At 37.1% G+C, this 19,271-nt stretch overlaps 1 protein-coding gene across 1 annotated transcript; it reads right to left on the bottom strand.

Annotated features, from left to right (window-relative positions):
• Window positions 1-886: 886 nt before the first annotated feature.
• LOC111904904 (probable receptor-like protein kinase At1g11050) lies at window positions 887-16,379 on the bottom strand. The gene is made up of 3 exons (XM_023900612.1): window positions 16,323-16,379; window positions 15,923-16,143; window positions 887-1,238 (listed from the first exon to the last, which is right to left on the bottom strand). The coding sequence occupies exons 1-3, from the start codon at window positions 16,377-16,379 to the stop codon at window positions 887-889; spliced, it is 630 nt and encodes a 209-aa protein (XP_023756380.1).
• Window positions 16,380-19,271: the final 2,892 nt, after the last annotated feature.

The following is a 19,271-nucleotide window of genomic DNA, read 5'->3' as shown; positions in this document are numbered from 1 at the left end:
GCCCAAATCTGCGGGTGTTACAAAACTACTCGGTATAATAAATTGCTTGCCCAACAACTCATGAAGTTGAGATGACAACTCATGCATCTCTGGTGATGCCAATTGGTACGACGCCTTGGCAATCGGAGCCACATGTGGAACCAAATTAATGTTGAACTCCACCTACCTCTCACGAGGCACAACAGGTATATCCTCTGGGAACACACAAATAAACTCTCTCACAACAGACAAATCCAAAACTGAAACCTCCTTCCTATCCTGGGTGTCAACCACATACACAAGATAACACATACACTCATGTTGTGGATACCGCCGAGCCTTAGCAGCATAACAAAAGGCTGATCCAATCTTGGTACCCTCTCCATAAATGACCAGTTCTCCCCTACTTGGGTTTGAACTACCACCCACCCTCGCAGTCAATCATCACACCAAACCTGCTCAACCAATCCATCCATACTATCATGTACACATCCCTCATGGAAATGGGAATCAAATTTATCAGACAAAGCACCCCAAAAATCTCCAAGAAACAACCCTGATAAACACTCGATGCCGAAACCTGTGTTTGTTGGCGATAGAGCACTTCAATGTCTCCTTTCAACATCTTTAATGCCTTCATAATTGTAGGCCAAAAAGCAACAGTTAGATGAGCACACAAAACTCCAACAAGAACAAATCTCACCATATCCCCTGTAGGGTTCGTAGTCTCCGAACTCATGGCATCTCTCAACGAATGATCCAAAAGCAACACGACATTCCCTTCCTTTGTAAGTGACGAAGCCTAGTCAGTAATCAAACGATTAAAGTCTAAGCAAGACAAGTCAAGAGCTTTTATCCCGCACATAATCTCCAATACAACAATCCCAAAACTGTAGACATCGCTTTTCTAAGTCAATTGACCATAGATGGCATATTCTGGCGCTAAATAGCCATGGGTTCCCGTAACTCTAGTGGTTAGATGTGACTGCCCTTCTCTACTTTTCTTGGCTAATCTGAAATCTGCCACTCGAGCTCTCATATTGGCATATAGAAGTATATTTGTAGGTTTGATGCCTCTATGATAAATGGTAGGCTTCAGTCCATAGTGAAGATAAGCTAAACATTTAGCCACATCCAAGATTATGTTCTTTCTTTGAGACCATGTTAATCGTGTTTTTTCACTCATCGATGAAAACAAATGGTTGTCAAGATTCCCATTTGACATGTATTCATAGATAAGGAATCTTTGATTATCACACCCCCGAACCAGACGGCGGAAACGTCTGGAGGCTCGTGTGACTAACAAATGAATTATCATCATAATGAATACACATGAAACATAACACATTCATCACCAACATTTCATATTACAACCAACATTGTTCACATCAAGTACATTGTTAAAAATACATAAGTTCAAATTATTAAAACTACGATATGTGATGTTACATAAAAAGAAAACCATACACACTTGAAAATCTTCCAGCTTAACGATTACCTGAGAATACAAGTTGTTTTAACAATGGTTAACATATATAATGTTGGTGAGTTCATAAGTATGTTTGAGTAAAAGTCTTTGTATCTTTCTTAAAACCCAAAAAATCCTATATTTTCTATAAAATGTCTGAAAATGATGTGAAAATCAAGTATAAATGCATGTGTGAATTTCATAGTTGTGATATATATATATATATATATATATATATATATATATATATATATATATATATATATATATATATATACACGAATGTAGTTTAGATTTCTTGTATTGTAAGGAAGTGATAATTGTATATGAATATTTCCCCAGAAAATCCGATATTTTCTGATTTATAATAATGTCGAGGTTCTTGTATCGTTAAATAAGTTATTTTGTATTAACACAATCTAAGGGTTAATCTTCGAAATGTTAAATTGGTATTGAATCTCTATATGAGCCGTTATAATCATACATGATAATGACTAGGTTGCTTATCTTAACATTTTCCCAAATGCCGGTATTTGCTTAAGGTTTTGTCGCCCTAGACTGGCCTAGTCTAGCTGTAGCGAACAACTAAGGCATGGGGGATCACCCCGTATAGATCTATACACAAACTCTCGCTCTCCCTCCAGGAGACTCTGATTATAACTACAAGCTACGATCGTACACTCAAAGGTGCCAACCGACACGTCTCACTAGATTCTCAACCTTTCGTACTATGTTTAATGTTTACGAGTATGTGGTATGTTATCAAATCCAAAGGTACATGTATAAGTATACAAAGTTCAATAGTTATGTAAAGGTATAGTTACAATTTACTAAGCATGTGAATTTTAGTCCAAGCCCAATGAGCATGTAAATGGATCACAAAGGCCCAATGACGTGTAAGTGGGTAATTTGGGCCCAATAGGCATGTAAATGGACCACAAAGGCCCAATAAACATATGACCCATAATTTAAGCCCAAATTAAATGTGAATGGGTCGCAAGGCGCAATAAACATGTCATCGAAACATATTGGGCTTAATATACCCTTGAATGGGCCTTTAAGGCCCATTGACCATGTAAGATGAATATTAGGCCGAATAAAATTATTATCGATGTATTCCGTCCATTCGTATTGTTTCGTTGTTTATTTTAACTCGTGGTTTACCAAATTTTATTATAAAAAGTCTCTTTTTTCATAAAACAACCTTTTTGGTCAAAAGCCTCAAATTTTCAATTAAGGTCCAAAGTTTGTAAAAATGACACACTAGTCCATAATTTGTAAAAACTTACAATTTTGTCCCAAATGTCTAGAAATTCACGGTTTTAGACCAAAAATATATATTTTAACATTTACGACCTAGTTTTTCCAGAAAAGTACAATTTCAACCCTTTGTTTGTAAAAATTTACACTTTCGGCCAAATTTGGTAAAAGTTACATTTTTGGTCAAATTTGAAAATAAATGTTATTTTCACCCCTAAATTTGGTTTATTTACATTTACGACTCAAATTTTTCTCAAATAATATTTTTAATCCCACAAACTTCACTTTTTTTGCATTTGGGCCCAAAATTGTGAGGCGCAAATGCTTGGGCCGTTAAGCTCAATTTGAATTTTTGGCCCTTTGTAAAGTATGTTTAACATAAAAATACCTTTTTATACATGTAGGACCTATTTGGTCCCCATAAAAACATAAATGTCACTTTTCGCCCTTATCTTTTGTTTTCTTGACAAATTTGTCCCTTAACAAAGTTTTTGCCTTAATTTTTTGTATCTTAAACATATAACACTTTTAACTTGATAGTTTGATGTGCAAGGTGTCTTAGTTCATGGATCTTAACTCAATGTCATTTAAGAAGTCGTGATTTGCCAAGATATAACATATTTTTACAACATAAACTTAGAAATCACACAAGACATGCATATAACACATAGATCTACACATTTTACTTACATTCTCCCCCAAAAATCATGTAAAAACCGAAAACAAGGGGGGTATGAACTCACCTTTGCTTGATGTTTCGGTTTTTGAAGAAGAATGGAAAGAGATGAAGTGATTTTTCCCTAGGCAAACTCCCTTGAGTAGTTTTTGAACTTCGGTGATTCAAGAAGTTGAAATCTTGAAGATTACTCTTGAAGCACAAGCAAAAATTTGAGATCTTTAATGAAAGAAGAGGATGATTTTAGAGATGTTTTGTAGAGAATTTTTGAGTGTGTGTGTTTGCTAGCTTACACTCAGCCGAAGATAAGAAGAAGAGAGGGGAGAGAAAGATGAGGTGACTTGCATGGAGATATGGGAGACCATGCATTGTTAGATGGTGAACAATATGGAGGTGGCATCTCCAAAGTCAACCCCCCCCCTTTTCATTACTTTTTTTTTTGTTAATTGGTGTTGGGCCGATATTTTGGGCCAAGAAGGTAGGAATGGAATAGTTTCATCCTATTAAACTTTAGTTAGGATTTTTTGATCCTAATCATAAGTTTTTCAGTCCATTGGGCCTTTAGGATAGTTCACGGGCCAATAGTATAGAATAATAGGTTCTAAGGTCCTTTAAGGTTAATTGGTGTTGTTATGGCCCAATAAGGCCCATTAGGGTTAGAATGAATCATTCTAGGCCCAAAATGGTACAAAATGTTATAGATTTGTAAATTGGATCCATTTAGAATCCGAATAGGGTTTCCAAGCCCAAAATGGTTGAATTGGATGCTTATTGGTCCATTAGGCCCAATAAGGAAATCCCAGTCCAATATGGACTCAAACCGGGATTTTTAGGGTTTTCATATTCTTTGTTGAACATAAAAAGGTGAATTTAAATGAGCACTGAATGATATTTACTTAGATTATAGGTTTTACAATAGTTGAATGATTACACAAGAATAGAATTTCCTAGCTAAGATGCTAGTTGTGACATCATCCCCCCGTTAGAGGGAATTTCGTCCGGAAATTATTTTGAAAACTAGGTTTGTGAAGGAAAGAATAAGTGAGGGTACTTTTGCTTCATTTGTTCTTCACGTTCCCACGTGAATCCTGGTCCACGTTTAGCGCTCCATCGTACCTTCACAATTGGAATGCGACTTTGCTTTGTACGCTTCACTTCCCTGTCCATAATCTCAACTAGTTCTTCAACAAACAGGAGATTCTCGTTTATCTCAATATCTTCCAAAGGAATGACAAGGGTTTCATCTGATAGACACTTTTTTAGATTCGAGACGTCGAACACCGGGTGTACGTTGCTGAGCTCGACGGGTAACTGCAGCTTGTAAGCCACTGGACCAATCCGGGTAAGAATCTCGAACGGTCCAATGTATCGCGGGTTCAATTTTCCTCGTTTCCCAAAGAGAATCATTCCTTTCCAAGGAGATACTTTTAACAATACGTGATCCCCGACTTGAAATTCTAATGGCTTTCGCCGTTTATCAGCATAACTCTTCTATCGGTCTCACGATTCTAGAAGTCGAGCTTTGATTTGGACTATCTTTTTGGTCGTCTCACGGATGATTTCGGGTCCTGTAAGAGCACTGGATGGCGATTGTCCTTTTGCTAGTTGAGTGTCACCTACCTCGGCCCAGCATAGGGGCGATCTACATTTGCGACCGTACAGTGCTTCGAAGGGAGCAACCTTGATGCTCGTGTGATAAGTATTGTTATAGGTGAAATCGATCAGAGGTAAGTGGGTATCCCATGACTTGCCGAAGTCAATCAAGCAAGCTCAGAGCATATCCTCGAGTGTTTGGATGGTACGCTCACTCTGACCATCTGTTTGTGGGTGGTAGGCAGTGCTCATATCTAGTTGTGTTTCCATTGCCTTCTGAAGAGATTGCCAGAATCTTGAAGTGAATCTGATATCTCGATCCGAGATAATAGATACTGGAACTCCATGGAGTCTCACAACCTCCTTGAGATAGATTTGGGTCAGCTTTTCCATTTTTTAGGATTCTTTTATTGGCAGGAAATGAGCCGGATTTTGTTAATCTATTGACGATTACCTAGATAGCATCCACTACGTCTACTGTCTTTGGCAATTTGTTCATGAAGTCCATAGTAATCCTTTCCCATTTCCACTCGGGTATCACTGGTTGTAGCAATAGTCCCAAGGGCTTTTGGTATTCCACTTTCACCTTGGCACAAGTAAGACACTTGCCCACGAAAGTGACTATCTCTTCCTTCATGTTAGGCCACCAATATAGTTGCTTGATATCCAAATACATCTTATCTAACCCCAGATGAATAGAATATCGTGTCTTGTGGGCTTCATGCATGATTACTTCTCTGAATCCCCTAACTTTGGGAACCCATATTCTATTCATGAAGTAGTGAGTTCCGTCGTCTTTAAGTTCGAGCTCCTTCTCCATTCCACGTAGTGATTCACTAGTGATATTCTCCGGCTTCAATAAGTCCAATTGGGCTTCCTTGATCTATGAGGCTATATGAGATTGGATGATGATTGATAGGGTCTTCACACGACGACTTGAATACTCCTTTCGGCTTAGGGCATCGGCTACCACGTTAGCCTTGCCTCGATGGTATTTGATCTCACACTCATAATCATTTAATAGTTCGACCCATCTCCATTGCCTCATGTTTAGTTCCTTTTGATTTAGAATGTTTTGGAGACTCTTGTGGTCTGTAAAGATGGTGCATTTGGTACCATATAGGTAGTGCCTCCAAACTTTTAAGGTGAAGACCATCGCCCCCAGTTCGAGATCACGCGTGGTATAATTTACTTCATGAGTTTTCAGTTGTCTGGATGCATAAGCAATTACCTTCCCGCGTTGCAAAAGGACACAACCTAAACCCTGATTCGAAGCATCACAGTAAACTATGAAGCCTTCGGTTCCCTCCGCTAAGGATAACACTGGAGCACTAAATAGGGCTTGCTTCAAGGATTGGAAGGCAATTTTTTGCTTCTCGGTCCAGTTTAAAGGTACGCCTTTTTGTGTCAATGTGGTGAGGGATTTGGCTATCTTGGAAAAGTTCTTAATGAATATTTGGTAGTAGTCTGCGAGACCCAAGGATTGGCGAATTTCTGTTGGCGTTGTCGAAATTGCCCAGTTTTCGATTGCTTTGATCTTGGAGGGGTCCACATGTATTCCTTCCTGACTGACTTCATGGCCAAGAAAGTTTACGTTTCGGAGCCAGAATTTGCACTTGGAGAGTTTCACATATAACTTTTCGGCCCGCAGGGTTTCTAAAATCTGTCGGAGGTGTTGGCTATGATCTTCTTCACTTCGATAGTACACGAGAATATTATCGATGAAAACTATTACGAATTTATCAAGAAGTGGGCGACATACTCGATTCATGAGGTCCATAAATGCAGCAGGGGCATTCGTTAGACCGAAGGGCATTACGACAAATTCGTAATGACCATAACGAGTTCAGAAAGCGGTCTTAAAAATTTCCTCATCTCGGACTTTGAGTTGATGAAACCGGATCTCATATCTATCTTTGAAAAGTAACTAGCTCCTTGGAGCTAATCAAATAGATTATCGATCCGTGGATGTGGGTATCAGTTTTTGATGGTGAGCTTATTTAATTCCATATAATCGATGTACATCCTGAAGGATCCGTCTTTCTTTTTAACGAAAAGAACCGGAGCTCCCCATGGCGAGAAGTTGGGTATGATGAATTCTTTATTCAGGGGTTCGTTTATTTGGCTTGATAATTCTTTCATTTCAGCAGGAGCTAACCTATAGGGTGATTTGGAGATTGGAGTGCCTCCAAGCACTAGGTCGATTCAGAATTCGATTTGTCGTTTTGGGGGTATTCCAGGAAGATCTTTTGGAAACACATCCGGGAAATCATACGCCACTGGGATGTTGTGAATGCTCGCTTCCTGTTTGGTTTATCCACCACATGAGCAAGGAATGTGTGGTTCTTCTTTTGTAGACAATTTTACGCCTCGATACTCGAGATAAGGTTAAGGTTTGCGTTGGGTTTATCTCCATAGATTATTAGGGTTTCATGATTAGGAAGATGAAGGCAAACGGCCTTCATGTGACACATAATATCGACATGATGGGGGCTTAACCAATCCATGCTGATGATCACATCAAAACTCCTAATATTTACTGGCATCAAGTTTATTTGGAAAGAATGGTTGTTTATTGTTAACGTTGTCACACCCCTGAACTAGACGGCGGAAACGTCCGAGGGGTCGCGTGAGTTTAAGTGAATACCATCACAATGAATATACATGAATCATAACATAAACGTCACCATGCATCAATATATTACAACTAGAATTGTTCACATCAAGTACATTGTTTTAACACTACACATTCATAACCTAAATAGTTTGAGTACATTTACCAACATAACATCTAACATTACTTCTTATAAGTCTTCCGCTTAACTGTTACCTGAGAATCCAAGTTATTTTGGAAAAACGTCAACATATGAAATATTGGTGAGTTCATAAGCAATGTGATAAAAATGATTTGTGTAGTTTTGTAAAAACCCAGAAAATCCGATATTTTCCGAAAAGACTTTTGTTTATCAAAGTGTGAGATCCATAAGTTGATGCATGAATGATTTTAAAAACACACACATACACACACACACACACACACACACACACACACACACACATATATATATATATATATATATATATATATATATATATATATATATATATATATATATATATATAGACACACACACACGAAGGGTATTTTGTAATATTGTTATAAAGTTTCGAACGAGTAGTATTAAATTCCCCGGAAAACCCGATGTTTTCCGATGTTGACATGTATTCGTAATTACTGATTTTTGTATTGCCTTAACAAATGAGTAATGATTAATCCATATTATATATCGTCCTAATTTTGTCTACTTTGATTTCTCGTAAGCCTCAACAAATGAAGAGAAGGGGAGTATTATGTCCCACTATTATAGTAAGAACCTGAGGCTGTTGTGGATGCAAAAGACACAATGGTCCAACTCGCACTTGATTACTATGACCTTACTAGCTTTTCAAACGGGACACTTTGGCCCACTATCACACAAAGCTATTGAAAGTCCTTTTATAAAATATTGGGTCATTGAAGGCCCAATAACATATAAGCGTTGTCCCTTTAGGCCCAAAGATCATGTTGGTGGGCTTGCAAGGCCCAACAAGCATAATTTGAAACTCATAAGCCCAAAGTTTGTAGATTTATTCATTGAAGTCATCGCGTATCTGTTGAAGTGTTTTGATTTAACGTTTGTTGTTTTGTATTGATTCGAGACCGAATCAATTCGTTTATGACGATATTTGGTATTGAAGGTGTATTTGTTTTTCGTTTTGTCGCTAGTCGAATATCTTGTATTTTATCTTAATAAATTAATGTGTTTAGAAGTATGACTTTGACCCTTTTCACTACCTTTCGTTTATCAAAATAACACTTTTAGTCCTTTATATAAAAGAATTTCATTTTTAGTCCTTAAAAACATTTTCTTGACACTTTTGTATCATACACTTGTTGAAAAGACATTTTTAACCCAAATTATATTTAGTAAACAGTTTTAGCCCTTCCAGAATGGTGTTTCTCGGTTAGAACCCCAAATTTCGCAACTTTCACAGTTTTGGCCCAAAATACAAAAAAGTTTACATTTTTTATCCTTTTTGGAGTTTAAAAGCATTTTTGACCTTAGAAATAGTTTTATTTCACTTCATGTCCCCTGTTTTACAGAATATTACATTTCAGCCCCTTAAAAACTCCAATTTTCGCAATTTTGGGCTTGTTGGGCCGAAAAGCCCATATTTAGCCCAATAACTAAAATTTTTGCATTTTAAGTCCTTTAAAAATTTTAATATTCAGAAAAGGGATTATAAAAAATGTTTTGACTCATTTGACCCTCAAGAATCCGTGACTTCGCAGTTTTTACCCCAAGTTTTGTATTTTTAACATTTTAAGCCCTAAAATGAGTTTTATGTTAAAGTTTGTTCCTTATAACCTTATAAGCTATTTTTCTTGACTTGATTAGTGTAAAATAACTTAGATTATGTTTGTTTCCTTTCTCATGTCATAGATCTCGAATTATCACTCTTTTTGTTACATATTTATCTCAAAAACACATAATATCACACACATACATGCATAAAATCACACATAGCATACACATACACATAGATCTACACAATTTCTTGTATTCTCCCCCATAAAACATATAAAAACCGAAAATAAGGGGTATGAAACTCACCTTGAGTTGTAGTTTTGGTTTTGAAGAAGACTAGAAGAAGTTTGATGCTAATTTCGATCCTAGCAAGTCTTCTTGGTAGATCTCGAGTTTAGTGGCTTAGATGATGTAAGATCAAAAGTTTGAATAGATTTAGAAGAGATTTTTGATGAAATGAAGTAGCTAGATTATGGATCCAAACATAAACTTACCTTGGATGATGATTTTTGTGGAAGAATCTCTTTGAAAACCACTTAGATCTCGAAAATATGGAGAGTGAAGAGTGTTTTCTTGAGAGAATTTTGAGTGAAGTGTGTGTGTGTGTGATTAGGTTCGACAGAGAGCAAGATTTCTAGTTGTGACAAATGTACATCCTATATAGCTATCTTTGGTTGTTTCCGTTTTTCCATTAGCCATTTCCACCGTAAAGGCTTTGTTGAGCTTATGTGGTTGTTGACTTAGCAAGTATTTGAATTTATTACTTCGTTCCGCCCCACTATCAAATAAGATGCATGCATATGAGTTGTTAAGTAGGAACGTACTAGTGATAACGGTTGGGTCCTACACTACTTCACCCTGAACAATTGTCAACACTCTCCTTACTGCTCCTGCCCCATGATTGTTCGCGTTGGGGCAGTTTCGCCTAAAATACTCGATTTTCTAACATCCATAACAGGTGTAGCTAGCTCCAGCATTAGTGTTTTTGTTGTTGTTATTATTGTTGTTGTTGTTTGTCATATGGTTCTGTTGAAGCTGAGTCCTACAATACTTTGTTGTGTGGCCCTTCCGATTGCACCTTGTGCAACTCATCTCTCTACACTCCCCGTGATGGTGGAAGTTTCATTTGCCACACTTGGGAAGATTTCCTGAATACTGCTTGGGAGCATTTGGCGTGGATGAGGATGGAGTATGTGGTGTGGTGGTAGCTTGAGTTGCACCATGGACAGTCACAGTTTGTTGCTTCTTGGATGATTTCGAGTTTTGTTTTCCCTTTCTCTTGTTGTTTTTCCCTTTCTTTCTCTCTTCTTCCTTCTTAACCTCCGCTTCCACTGTTTTTGCACCCTTCTTATTGGCATGATCATACAGTTTCTTGGCCAGTCTTTGCACTATCAAATGTCTCAGGGTTTGCTGCAATGACATTCCCGTGGATAGGTGCATTTAATCCCCAGATAAACCTCTCAATATTTTTCCCTTCTGAGGTGATCATTCCAGGACACAAAAGAGATAGCTCACTAAACCTGGATATGTATGCGTCGATATTGGAGTTTTGAACCGTGAGGTTCCACAACTCTTGTTCTATCTTCTGAATCTCACCTCTAGGACAATGTTTTGCCAACATCATCTCCTACAGCTCTTCCCAGGGCATCGCGTTCGCCACCAGGAGTGTCATGGCCTCTACGTGGCCATTCCATTAGGAGAGGGCTTGATCACTGAACGTGCAGGCTGCGAACTTGACCTTACACTCATCTGGACACCCGCAGATTGCAAAGATGGATTCTACTTTCTCGATCCATCGCTTCACGGCTATTACGCCTCCTGTACCATTAAAGGTCCGAGGTTTGGCATTGGTGAAGTCCTTGTAGGTGCATGGTCGTGCGGCTCCATGTTTCGTCCCTTGATTTGTGCTTCCGGCTCCCTGCCCGTTGTCTTCTCCATTGTTTCCATTACGAATCTGTGCAAGTGGTGCAGTGACTGCAGCAGACACTGCTGCCTGGAATGCAACCGAGTTTATTTCAGGTGGGGTAGGTGTTGCGTTGTTTCCATGGTTGGGTCTTTGAGGCATCTTTCTGTCATGGAATGGAAAGATGTTGAGTGCCTATTGTTTTGCGAGTTTGGGATTGTATAGACTAGGCATATAACGTGTGTATTTAAGTAATTTCATGCATTAACATAAAACAAGGAACATAAAACATGTAGCAGATGACAACATCATGATAAAACATAAAGCATTTTCATTAATACTAATAGTTTTGATACATGAAAATTTGATAAAAGGCATACAATACAATGGAGTAACATAAAATATGGCAGCATGATGACCCTATGAGTAGTGTGATCACTTAAACATAGAGTCGATAGTACATAGCATAGATCACATAGACATAATACTAACGATAGATACGGCTGGTCCTAGTCATGGTGGGATGTGCCAGGGGGTGGTGCTGAGGAAGTGGATGCTCCCTGAAGGAGAGCAACCTGTCACTCCGCGTCTCGAAGTCGAGCCTCCCACCTAACCTGCCTCATGTGGAACTCCCGGATAACCTCTCGCGTTTCCTGCTCTGGCCGTGCAACTCTTGCTCGCATCTGGTGCATCCGGTCGGCGGTGCTCTGAGCCAGATCGCCAATATCCCTCAATCGTCTCACCAGAACTGGAAGTGCTCGATCAGCCAGTTCTCCATCCCTCAAGTAATAGAACTCACGTGCCATGCCAAACGGGGGTCGCTGTCCCTGCTGTCTGATCCACTTCCAAATGTCGATACCCCAGGGAGGTGTAGGGCCACTCGGGCCCATTCGGTGAGCTGACACCCTTACTGGATGTGGTGGGTTGATAACTACGGACTCTGCATCCGAATCATCATCGTTGTCGTCACCAGACTCTTCTTCTCCATCGTCTGCCATAGGTTCCACAGGTCCCTCTTCAATTTCTTCTTCCTCAGGGTCCTCTTCAGGTTCCACTTCGGATTCCTCTAGCCATCCGTTATTTCCCTGATTGGGAAAGTAGGGATCTTCGGGGTGGTGGAAACCATCCATACTGATTGCACGAGAGTGCATATATAAATCACGTTTTGGTTATCCACATAATACATTTTTAGTTATTTGATTTTTGGGTTCCATAGAGTTATTGGAGAATGAGGTAGGCTTTTGGATTCATTTCCCGCTATGATTACTCTAGAACACATGTTGGTCATATTCTGAATAAATATAGCTGATCATGATATATTTATCCCTAATATGGCTACATAACTGCCCAGGTTTAATCATAGTGTTCAATTACCTCCAAAAGCTTTTATTGGATATTGTTAGCTTATTATTCTAATTTACGCACATAAGTGTGAAATTGTTGTTTTATTGAAAGTTATTTAGTCATATTGTGTTAATAGTTGCATATCATATATGGTTAGATATGCTAGTTCACTATAAACATTGCTCTGATACCAACTTGTCACACCCCGAACCAAACGGCGGAAACGTCCGTGGGCTCGTGTGACTAACAATTGAATTATCATCACAATGAATACACATGAAACATAACAAATTCATCACCAACATTTCATATTACAACCAACATTGTTCACATCAAGTACATTGTTATAAATACGTAAGTTAAAATTATTAAAAGTACGATAAGTGATGTTACATAAAACAAAACCATACACACTTGAAAATCTTCCAGCTTAACGATTACCTGAGAATACAAGTTATTTTGAAAATGGTCAACGTATATAATGTTGGTGAGTTTATAAGTATGTTTGAGTAAAAGTCTTTGTATCTTTCATAAAAACCCAGAAAATCCGATATTTTCTGTAGAATGTCTGAAAATGATGTGAAAATCAAGTTTAAATGCATGTGGGAATTTCATCGTTGTGATATATATATATATATATATATATATATATATATATATATATATATATATATATATATATATATATATATATATATATATGGATGTAGTTTAGATTTCTTTTATTGTAAGGAAGTGATAATTGTATATGAGTATTTCCCCAGAAAATCCGATATTTTCTTATTTATAATAATGTCGAGGTTCTTTTATCGTTAAATAAGTTATTTTGTATTGACACAATCGAAGGGTTTATCTTCGAAATGTTAAATTGGTATTGAATTTCTATATGAGACGTTATAATCATACATGATAATGACTAGGTTGATTGTCTTAACATTTTTCCAAATGTCGGTATTTGCTCAAGGTTTTGTCGCCCTAGACTGGCCTAGTCTAGCTGTAGCGAACAGCTAAGGCGTGGGGGGTCACCCCGTATAGATCTATACACAAACTCTCGCTCTCCCTCCAGGAGACTCTGATTATAACTACAAGCTACGATCGTACACTCAAAGGTGCCAACCGACACGTCTCACTAGATTCTCAACCTTTCGTACTATGTTTAATGTTTACGAGTATGTGGTATGTTATCAAATCCAAAGGTACATGTATAAGTATACAAAGTTCAATAGTTATGTAAAGGTATAGTTACAATTTACTAAGCATGTGAATTTTAGTCCAAGCCCAATGAGCATGTAAATGGATCACAAAGGCCCAATGACGTGTAAGTGGGTAATTTGGGCCCAATAGGCATGTAAATGGACCACAAAGGCCCAATAAACATATGACCCATAATTTAAGCCCAAATTAAATGTGAATGGGTCGCAAGGCCCAATAAACATGTCATCGAAACATATTGGGCTTAATATACCCTTGAATGGGCCTTTAAGGCCCATTGACCATGTAAGATGAATATTAGGCCGAATAAAATTATTATCGATGTATTCCGTCCATTCGTATTGTTTCGTTGTTTATTTTAACTCGTGGTTTACCAAATTTTATTATAAAAAGTCTCTTTTTTCATAAAACAACATTTTTGGTCAAAAGCCTCAAATTTTCAATTAAGGTCCAAAGTTTGTAAAAATGACACACTAGTCCATAATTTGTAAAAACTTACAATTTTGTCCCAAATGTCTAGAAATTCACGGTTTTAGACCAAAAATATATATTTTAACATTTACGACCTAGTTTTTCCAGAAAAGTACAATTTCAACCCTTTGTTTGTAAAAATTTACACTTTCGGCCCAATTTTGGTACATTTTTGGTCAAATTTGAAAATAAATGTTATTTTCACCCCTAAATTTGGTTTATTTACATTTACGACTCATATGTTGCTCAAATAACATTTTTAATCCCAAAAACATCATTTTTTTTTTTGCAAATTTGGGCCCAAAACTGTGAGGCCCAAATGCTTGGGCCGTTAAGCTCAAATTTGCATTTTGGCCCTTTTAAAGTATGTTTAACATAAAAATACCTTTTTATACATGTGGGACCTGTTTGATCCTTATAAAAACATAAATGTGACTTTTTTCCCTTATCATTTGTTTTCTTGACAATTTTGACCCTTAACAAAGTTTTTGCCTTAAATTTTTGTATTTTAAACATATAACACTTTTAACTTGATAGTTTGATGTGTAAGATGTCTTAGTTGATGGATCTTAACTCATGGTCATTTAAGAAGTCGTGATTTGCCAAGATATAATATATTTTTACAACATAAACTTAGAAATCACACAAGACATGCATATAACACATAGATCTACACATTTTACTTGCATTCTCCCCCAAAAATCATGTAAAAACCGAAAACAAGGGGGTATGAACTCACCTTTGCTTGATGTTTTGGTTTTTGAAAAAGAATGGAAAGAGATGAAGTAATTTTGCCCTAGGCAAACTCCCTTGAGTAGTTTTTGAACTTAGGTGATTCAAGAAGTTGAAATCTTGAAGATTACTCTTGAAGCACAAGCAAAAAATTGAGATCTTTAATGAAAGAAGAGGATGATTTTAGAATTGTTTTGGAGAGAATTTTTGAGTGTGTGTGTTTGCTAGCCTACACTCGGCCGAAGATAAGAAGAAGAGAGGGAAGAGAAAGATGAGGTGACTTGCATGGAGATATCGGAGACCATGCATTGTTACATGGTGAACAATATGGAGGTGGCATCTCCAAAGTCACTTACCACCATTTCATTACTTTTTTTTGTTAATTGGTGTTGGGCCGATATTTTGCGCCAAGAAGGTAGGAATGGAATAGTTTCAGCCTATTAAACTTTAGTTAGGATTTTTAGATCCTAATCATAAAATTTTCGACCCATTGGTCCTTTAGGATAGTTCATGGCCCAATAGTATAAAATAATAGGTTCTAAGTTCCTTTAAGGTTAATTGGAGTTGTTATGGCCCAATAAGGCCCATTAGGGTTAGAATGAATCATTCTAGGCCCAAATGGTCCAAAATGTTACAGATTTGTAAATTGGGTCCATTCAGAATCCAAATAGGGTTTCCAAGCCCAAAATGGTTGAATTGGATGCTTATTGGTCCATTAAGCCCAATAAGGAAATCCCAGTCCAATATGGACTCAAACTGGGATTCTTAGGGTTTTCATATTCTTTGTTGAACATAAAAAGGTGAATTTAAATAAGCACTAAGTGATATCTACTTCGAGTATATGTTTTATAATAGTTGAATGATTACATAACAATAGAATTTCCTAGCGAAAATGCTAGTTGTGACATTGATCATCTCTCCTCTCGCAATCCTCATCCTCACCACGAATACAACACCCGATAAATGGAAGAAGACATCGATGCCTCAAAGTGTTAATGATCTCAACTTCATTACAAAAGTCATCCGTCCCTTCAAACTCTGATTCTATAAGCTGTTTAACAGCAACCACATAGCCAACAGACAAAACACCCTTATAAACAACCTCGAATCCACCTCTAACAATTAAATTGTTTATGGAGAAGTTATTGGTTGCCTTCTAAATGACAGAAAGCTTGAACCATATATAACCAGTGTTCAGACGTCGTTTTGGAAAACATGATTCAAATGGATTAGTTCTTAACTCAAATGAAACATTTATGGGTTTTAGGTAAAATTTTAATATCAAAGTTACAAGTTATAGCAAAATTCTTTCAGGCACGAACTCATTGAGTATACCAGCATCATAGAGAACAGTAAAGTAAAACCAGTTATTTGAACGAGTAGCGTTACCATTGATAGATGTGAGTTCGTTTTGGATAGTTAACGCGGCATAACCAAAAGCATCACAGGTAGTAAGTTCAGAGAGATCATCTCGACACAAAGAATCAAGAATTGTTTCATTCCCCAACTTTTGGCGCCAATATTGGAGGGTTGAATTCCAGCACATGTATTCAATGAAATGACAAACTGCATTGGGTCAAAACAATAGGAAACAATTTTACTAGGTAGGGAAGAGATGTGAGTTTCTTCTGAAAATCCGAGAGACGAGACGATGACGTTTTTAGATCAAGGAGATGAAATTGAGAGGTGTCTTTGAGGTGTTGAGCTAAACTGATGTCGAAGACGTTAAGCAGTGTTTGACAACAATTAGTGGAATTGGTGATGGTATTGGTGTTGGAATAGTGTCTAAGGCTGCAACTATATTAGGCAAGTATTTGACCCGATTGTGCATGGTCCTTTTGGGTTGCCTTCACCATAGCAACTTGATAGGATGATTTATTAAGAGAGAATAAATATTATTAATATATTATGAGAATAATATAAAGAATAATAGTATTGTTATTTGATTAATATAAGTCATAAATTAATTGGTATTAATTTGGTGACTTAAAGAGATTAATTAAATCAGAGGGTATAAACTGTCAATTGTTTGATAGTTAAACTTTAGAATGTAAATCCTTATTGGATAAAGGATGGACGAATTCTAGAAGCTAGGGATAGCTTAAAATCGTCCAAGGATATCTAAGGAATGGATTTGGATTGCTTTAAGAGAAGATTATTCAACTAGGGTTTAAGTTGTAACCATTAAGGAGTCTACAAGTATAAATAGACCCTATGGGAAAGGGAAATCAGTATCTCATCTCAAGTAGAGAATCCCTGGCCGAATTCCCCCCCTCTCCTCTCTCTCAAATCATCCTCCTTGCTATTTGGTGTTTGTAAGCCATTAGAGGAGTGACAATTGTGACTCTAGAGATCCAAGACAACAAGATCAAACAAGAGATTCAAAGGTATGATTCTAGATCTGATTTTGTATTGTTTTATACCTAATTAGTCATTACAAGTCTTGGATTCAAAGCATGTTTAATTAGAAAGCCTAGATCCAAGCATTAGGGTTTTGCATGCGCACATAGGAAAGTTCTTATGGCTAAAACCCATCAGTGGTATCAGAGCCTAGCTTGGTTTCTATTAAATTGTTGCTTGTTTGTTTGAAACTTAACTGCAAAATTCGATTTTTGTGTTTCTGAGTCATGGAGTCGGCGAGTTCCATAGTGGACTCGGCGAGTTGGCCTGACTTGGCGAGTCCCTTGGTGCACTCAGCGAGTCCAAGCGTCAGGAAAGGCCAGATTCGGGATTTCTTCATGATTATCTTATGGAAACTTACCTTAATCATATTAGATCAACCCTAATCCGATTTTTTGATATATATGACTATAATCTTGATCTAATTAAATATATTTATCAACTAATAAAATATTTAATTTCCTTATATGATAATTAATTAATTATTTTGATTAAATTTGTAATTATCTTGCAAAAAATCTTGAATAAATCAAATATAGCTAATTAGGAAATTAATTGTTAATTAAAATTATTTGTTATTTGATCCTCCATGTTTTAAATGTTTAAAACTTGTCCTCAAGTTTTGAAATTTATGTTTTGTGTTTAAAAGTTTTAATTTAGACAATTTAAATTTCAAACCCTAAGTTTTTAAAAGTTTAAAATACAACCCTATACTAATATAATATTACAAGATTAATATATATATATATATATATATATATATATATATATATATATATATATATATGTATGTATATCTAAAATGCTAGTCTTACCGTTAGTAGGCCTCATTCACGAAGCCGATCTATAAGGTGGGTATAAGGTTGCGGCCTATAAAATGGCGCTTAATGGGTGTACACTCACACCCACCGCTTGCTTGATTGGTGGAGGGTCGTTAGCCGAATGGGTAGGATATGGCAACCTCATCCTCTCATTAAATGTATTATATACAAAGTAACTACACATATTTTTTAAAATTTCCCAATCTTAGTTACTTTAGGAAAAGTGAATTGATGCAATTCCATGAAATTACACTTTGCACCCTTGCTAAGAAGTTAGCGGAGCGTGTGTGGTTTACCGGCACACTAATTGGTTCTAAGGAAAGGTGGAAAAGGGCGATTCATTGTTTATCATAGTTCGATGGAGCGTGCGTGGTTTACCGGCACATCGAATAGGTGATCATTACAATGAAGGCACCACGTGAATTTGCATGGTAATTCACACCCGCTTTGTGATCCTCGGTATCCCAGTCACAAACAAGAGGGGCATATCGAGATTTAAACATGCCATTGAATAGTTTCGATGAATCTCATCCGAACCTAGGAATTCTCAATACATTTAGGACTTATAGTTAGATTTTTATGGTGGAGAATTAGTGAATCGTCATTCACTTACCTTCATATTATTTGCATGTTAGATTACGGCATCCCTTTTCTAATATGTAAATATTGTTGTTGGATCCTAGCCCTAATTTTTCTTATTGGGTGATAATTAGGGATTCATATTCTAATCTATCTTTGTCCTTTCTATTTGTAGATGTCGAACGCAAACAACGCTGCTGCTAGTTCTTTCACATTGATGAGCCTTTGTCAAAAGGTCACTTTCGATGGGACGAACTTTAGCGAATGGATAAGATACATTCACACTATTGCTCGCTATGAGGATAAGGAGTATGTCCTCGATGTGAAGCTCGAGAAAATTAACCCTGAAATCGCTACTCCGGCTGAAATGACCGCTTTTGAAACTCATGAGCGCGATGCAACGAAGGTACATTGCATCATGATAGCCACCATGAACTCCGAATTCCAAAAGTCCTATGAGGACATGTACCCATACGGGATGCAT

The sequence above is a fragment of the Lactuca sativa genome, chromosome 7 (genome assembly GCF_002870075.4).
Source record: "Lactuca sativa cultivar Salinas chromosome 7, Lsat_Salinas_v11, whole genome shotgun sequence".
NCBI lineage: Eukaryota > Viridiplantae > Streptophyta > Magnoliopsida > Asterales > Asteraceae > Lactuca > Lactuca sativa.
This window is presented reverse-complemented; position numbering and strand designations above follow the sequence as displayed.

What these genes read in the sequence shown, in the direction of transcription:
- LOC111904904 (XM_023900612.1), bottom strand. Translation starts at nt 16,379, where the DNA reads ATGGTAACGCTACTCGTTCAAATAACTGGTTTTACTTTACTGTTCTCT. An exon ending in TACTGTTCTCTATGATGCTG is followed by an intron (nt 16,144 to 16,322) that starts GTATACTCAATG and finishes TCTGTCATTTAG; the next exon opens with AAGGCAACCAATAACTTCTC. An exon ending in TGTTGTATTCGTGGTGAGGA is followed by an intron (nt 1,239 to 15,922) that starts TGAGGATTGCGA and finishes TCTGGTTCGGGG; the next exon opens with GTGTGATAATCAAAGATTCC.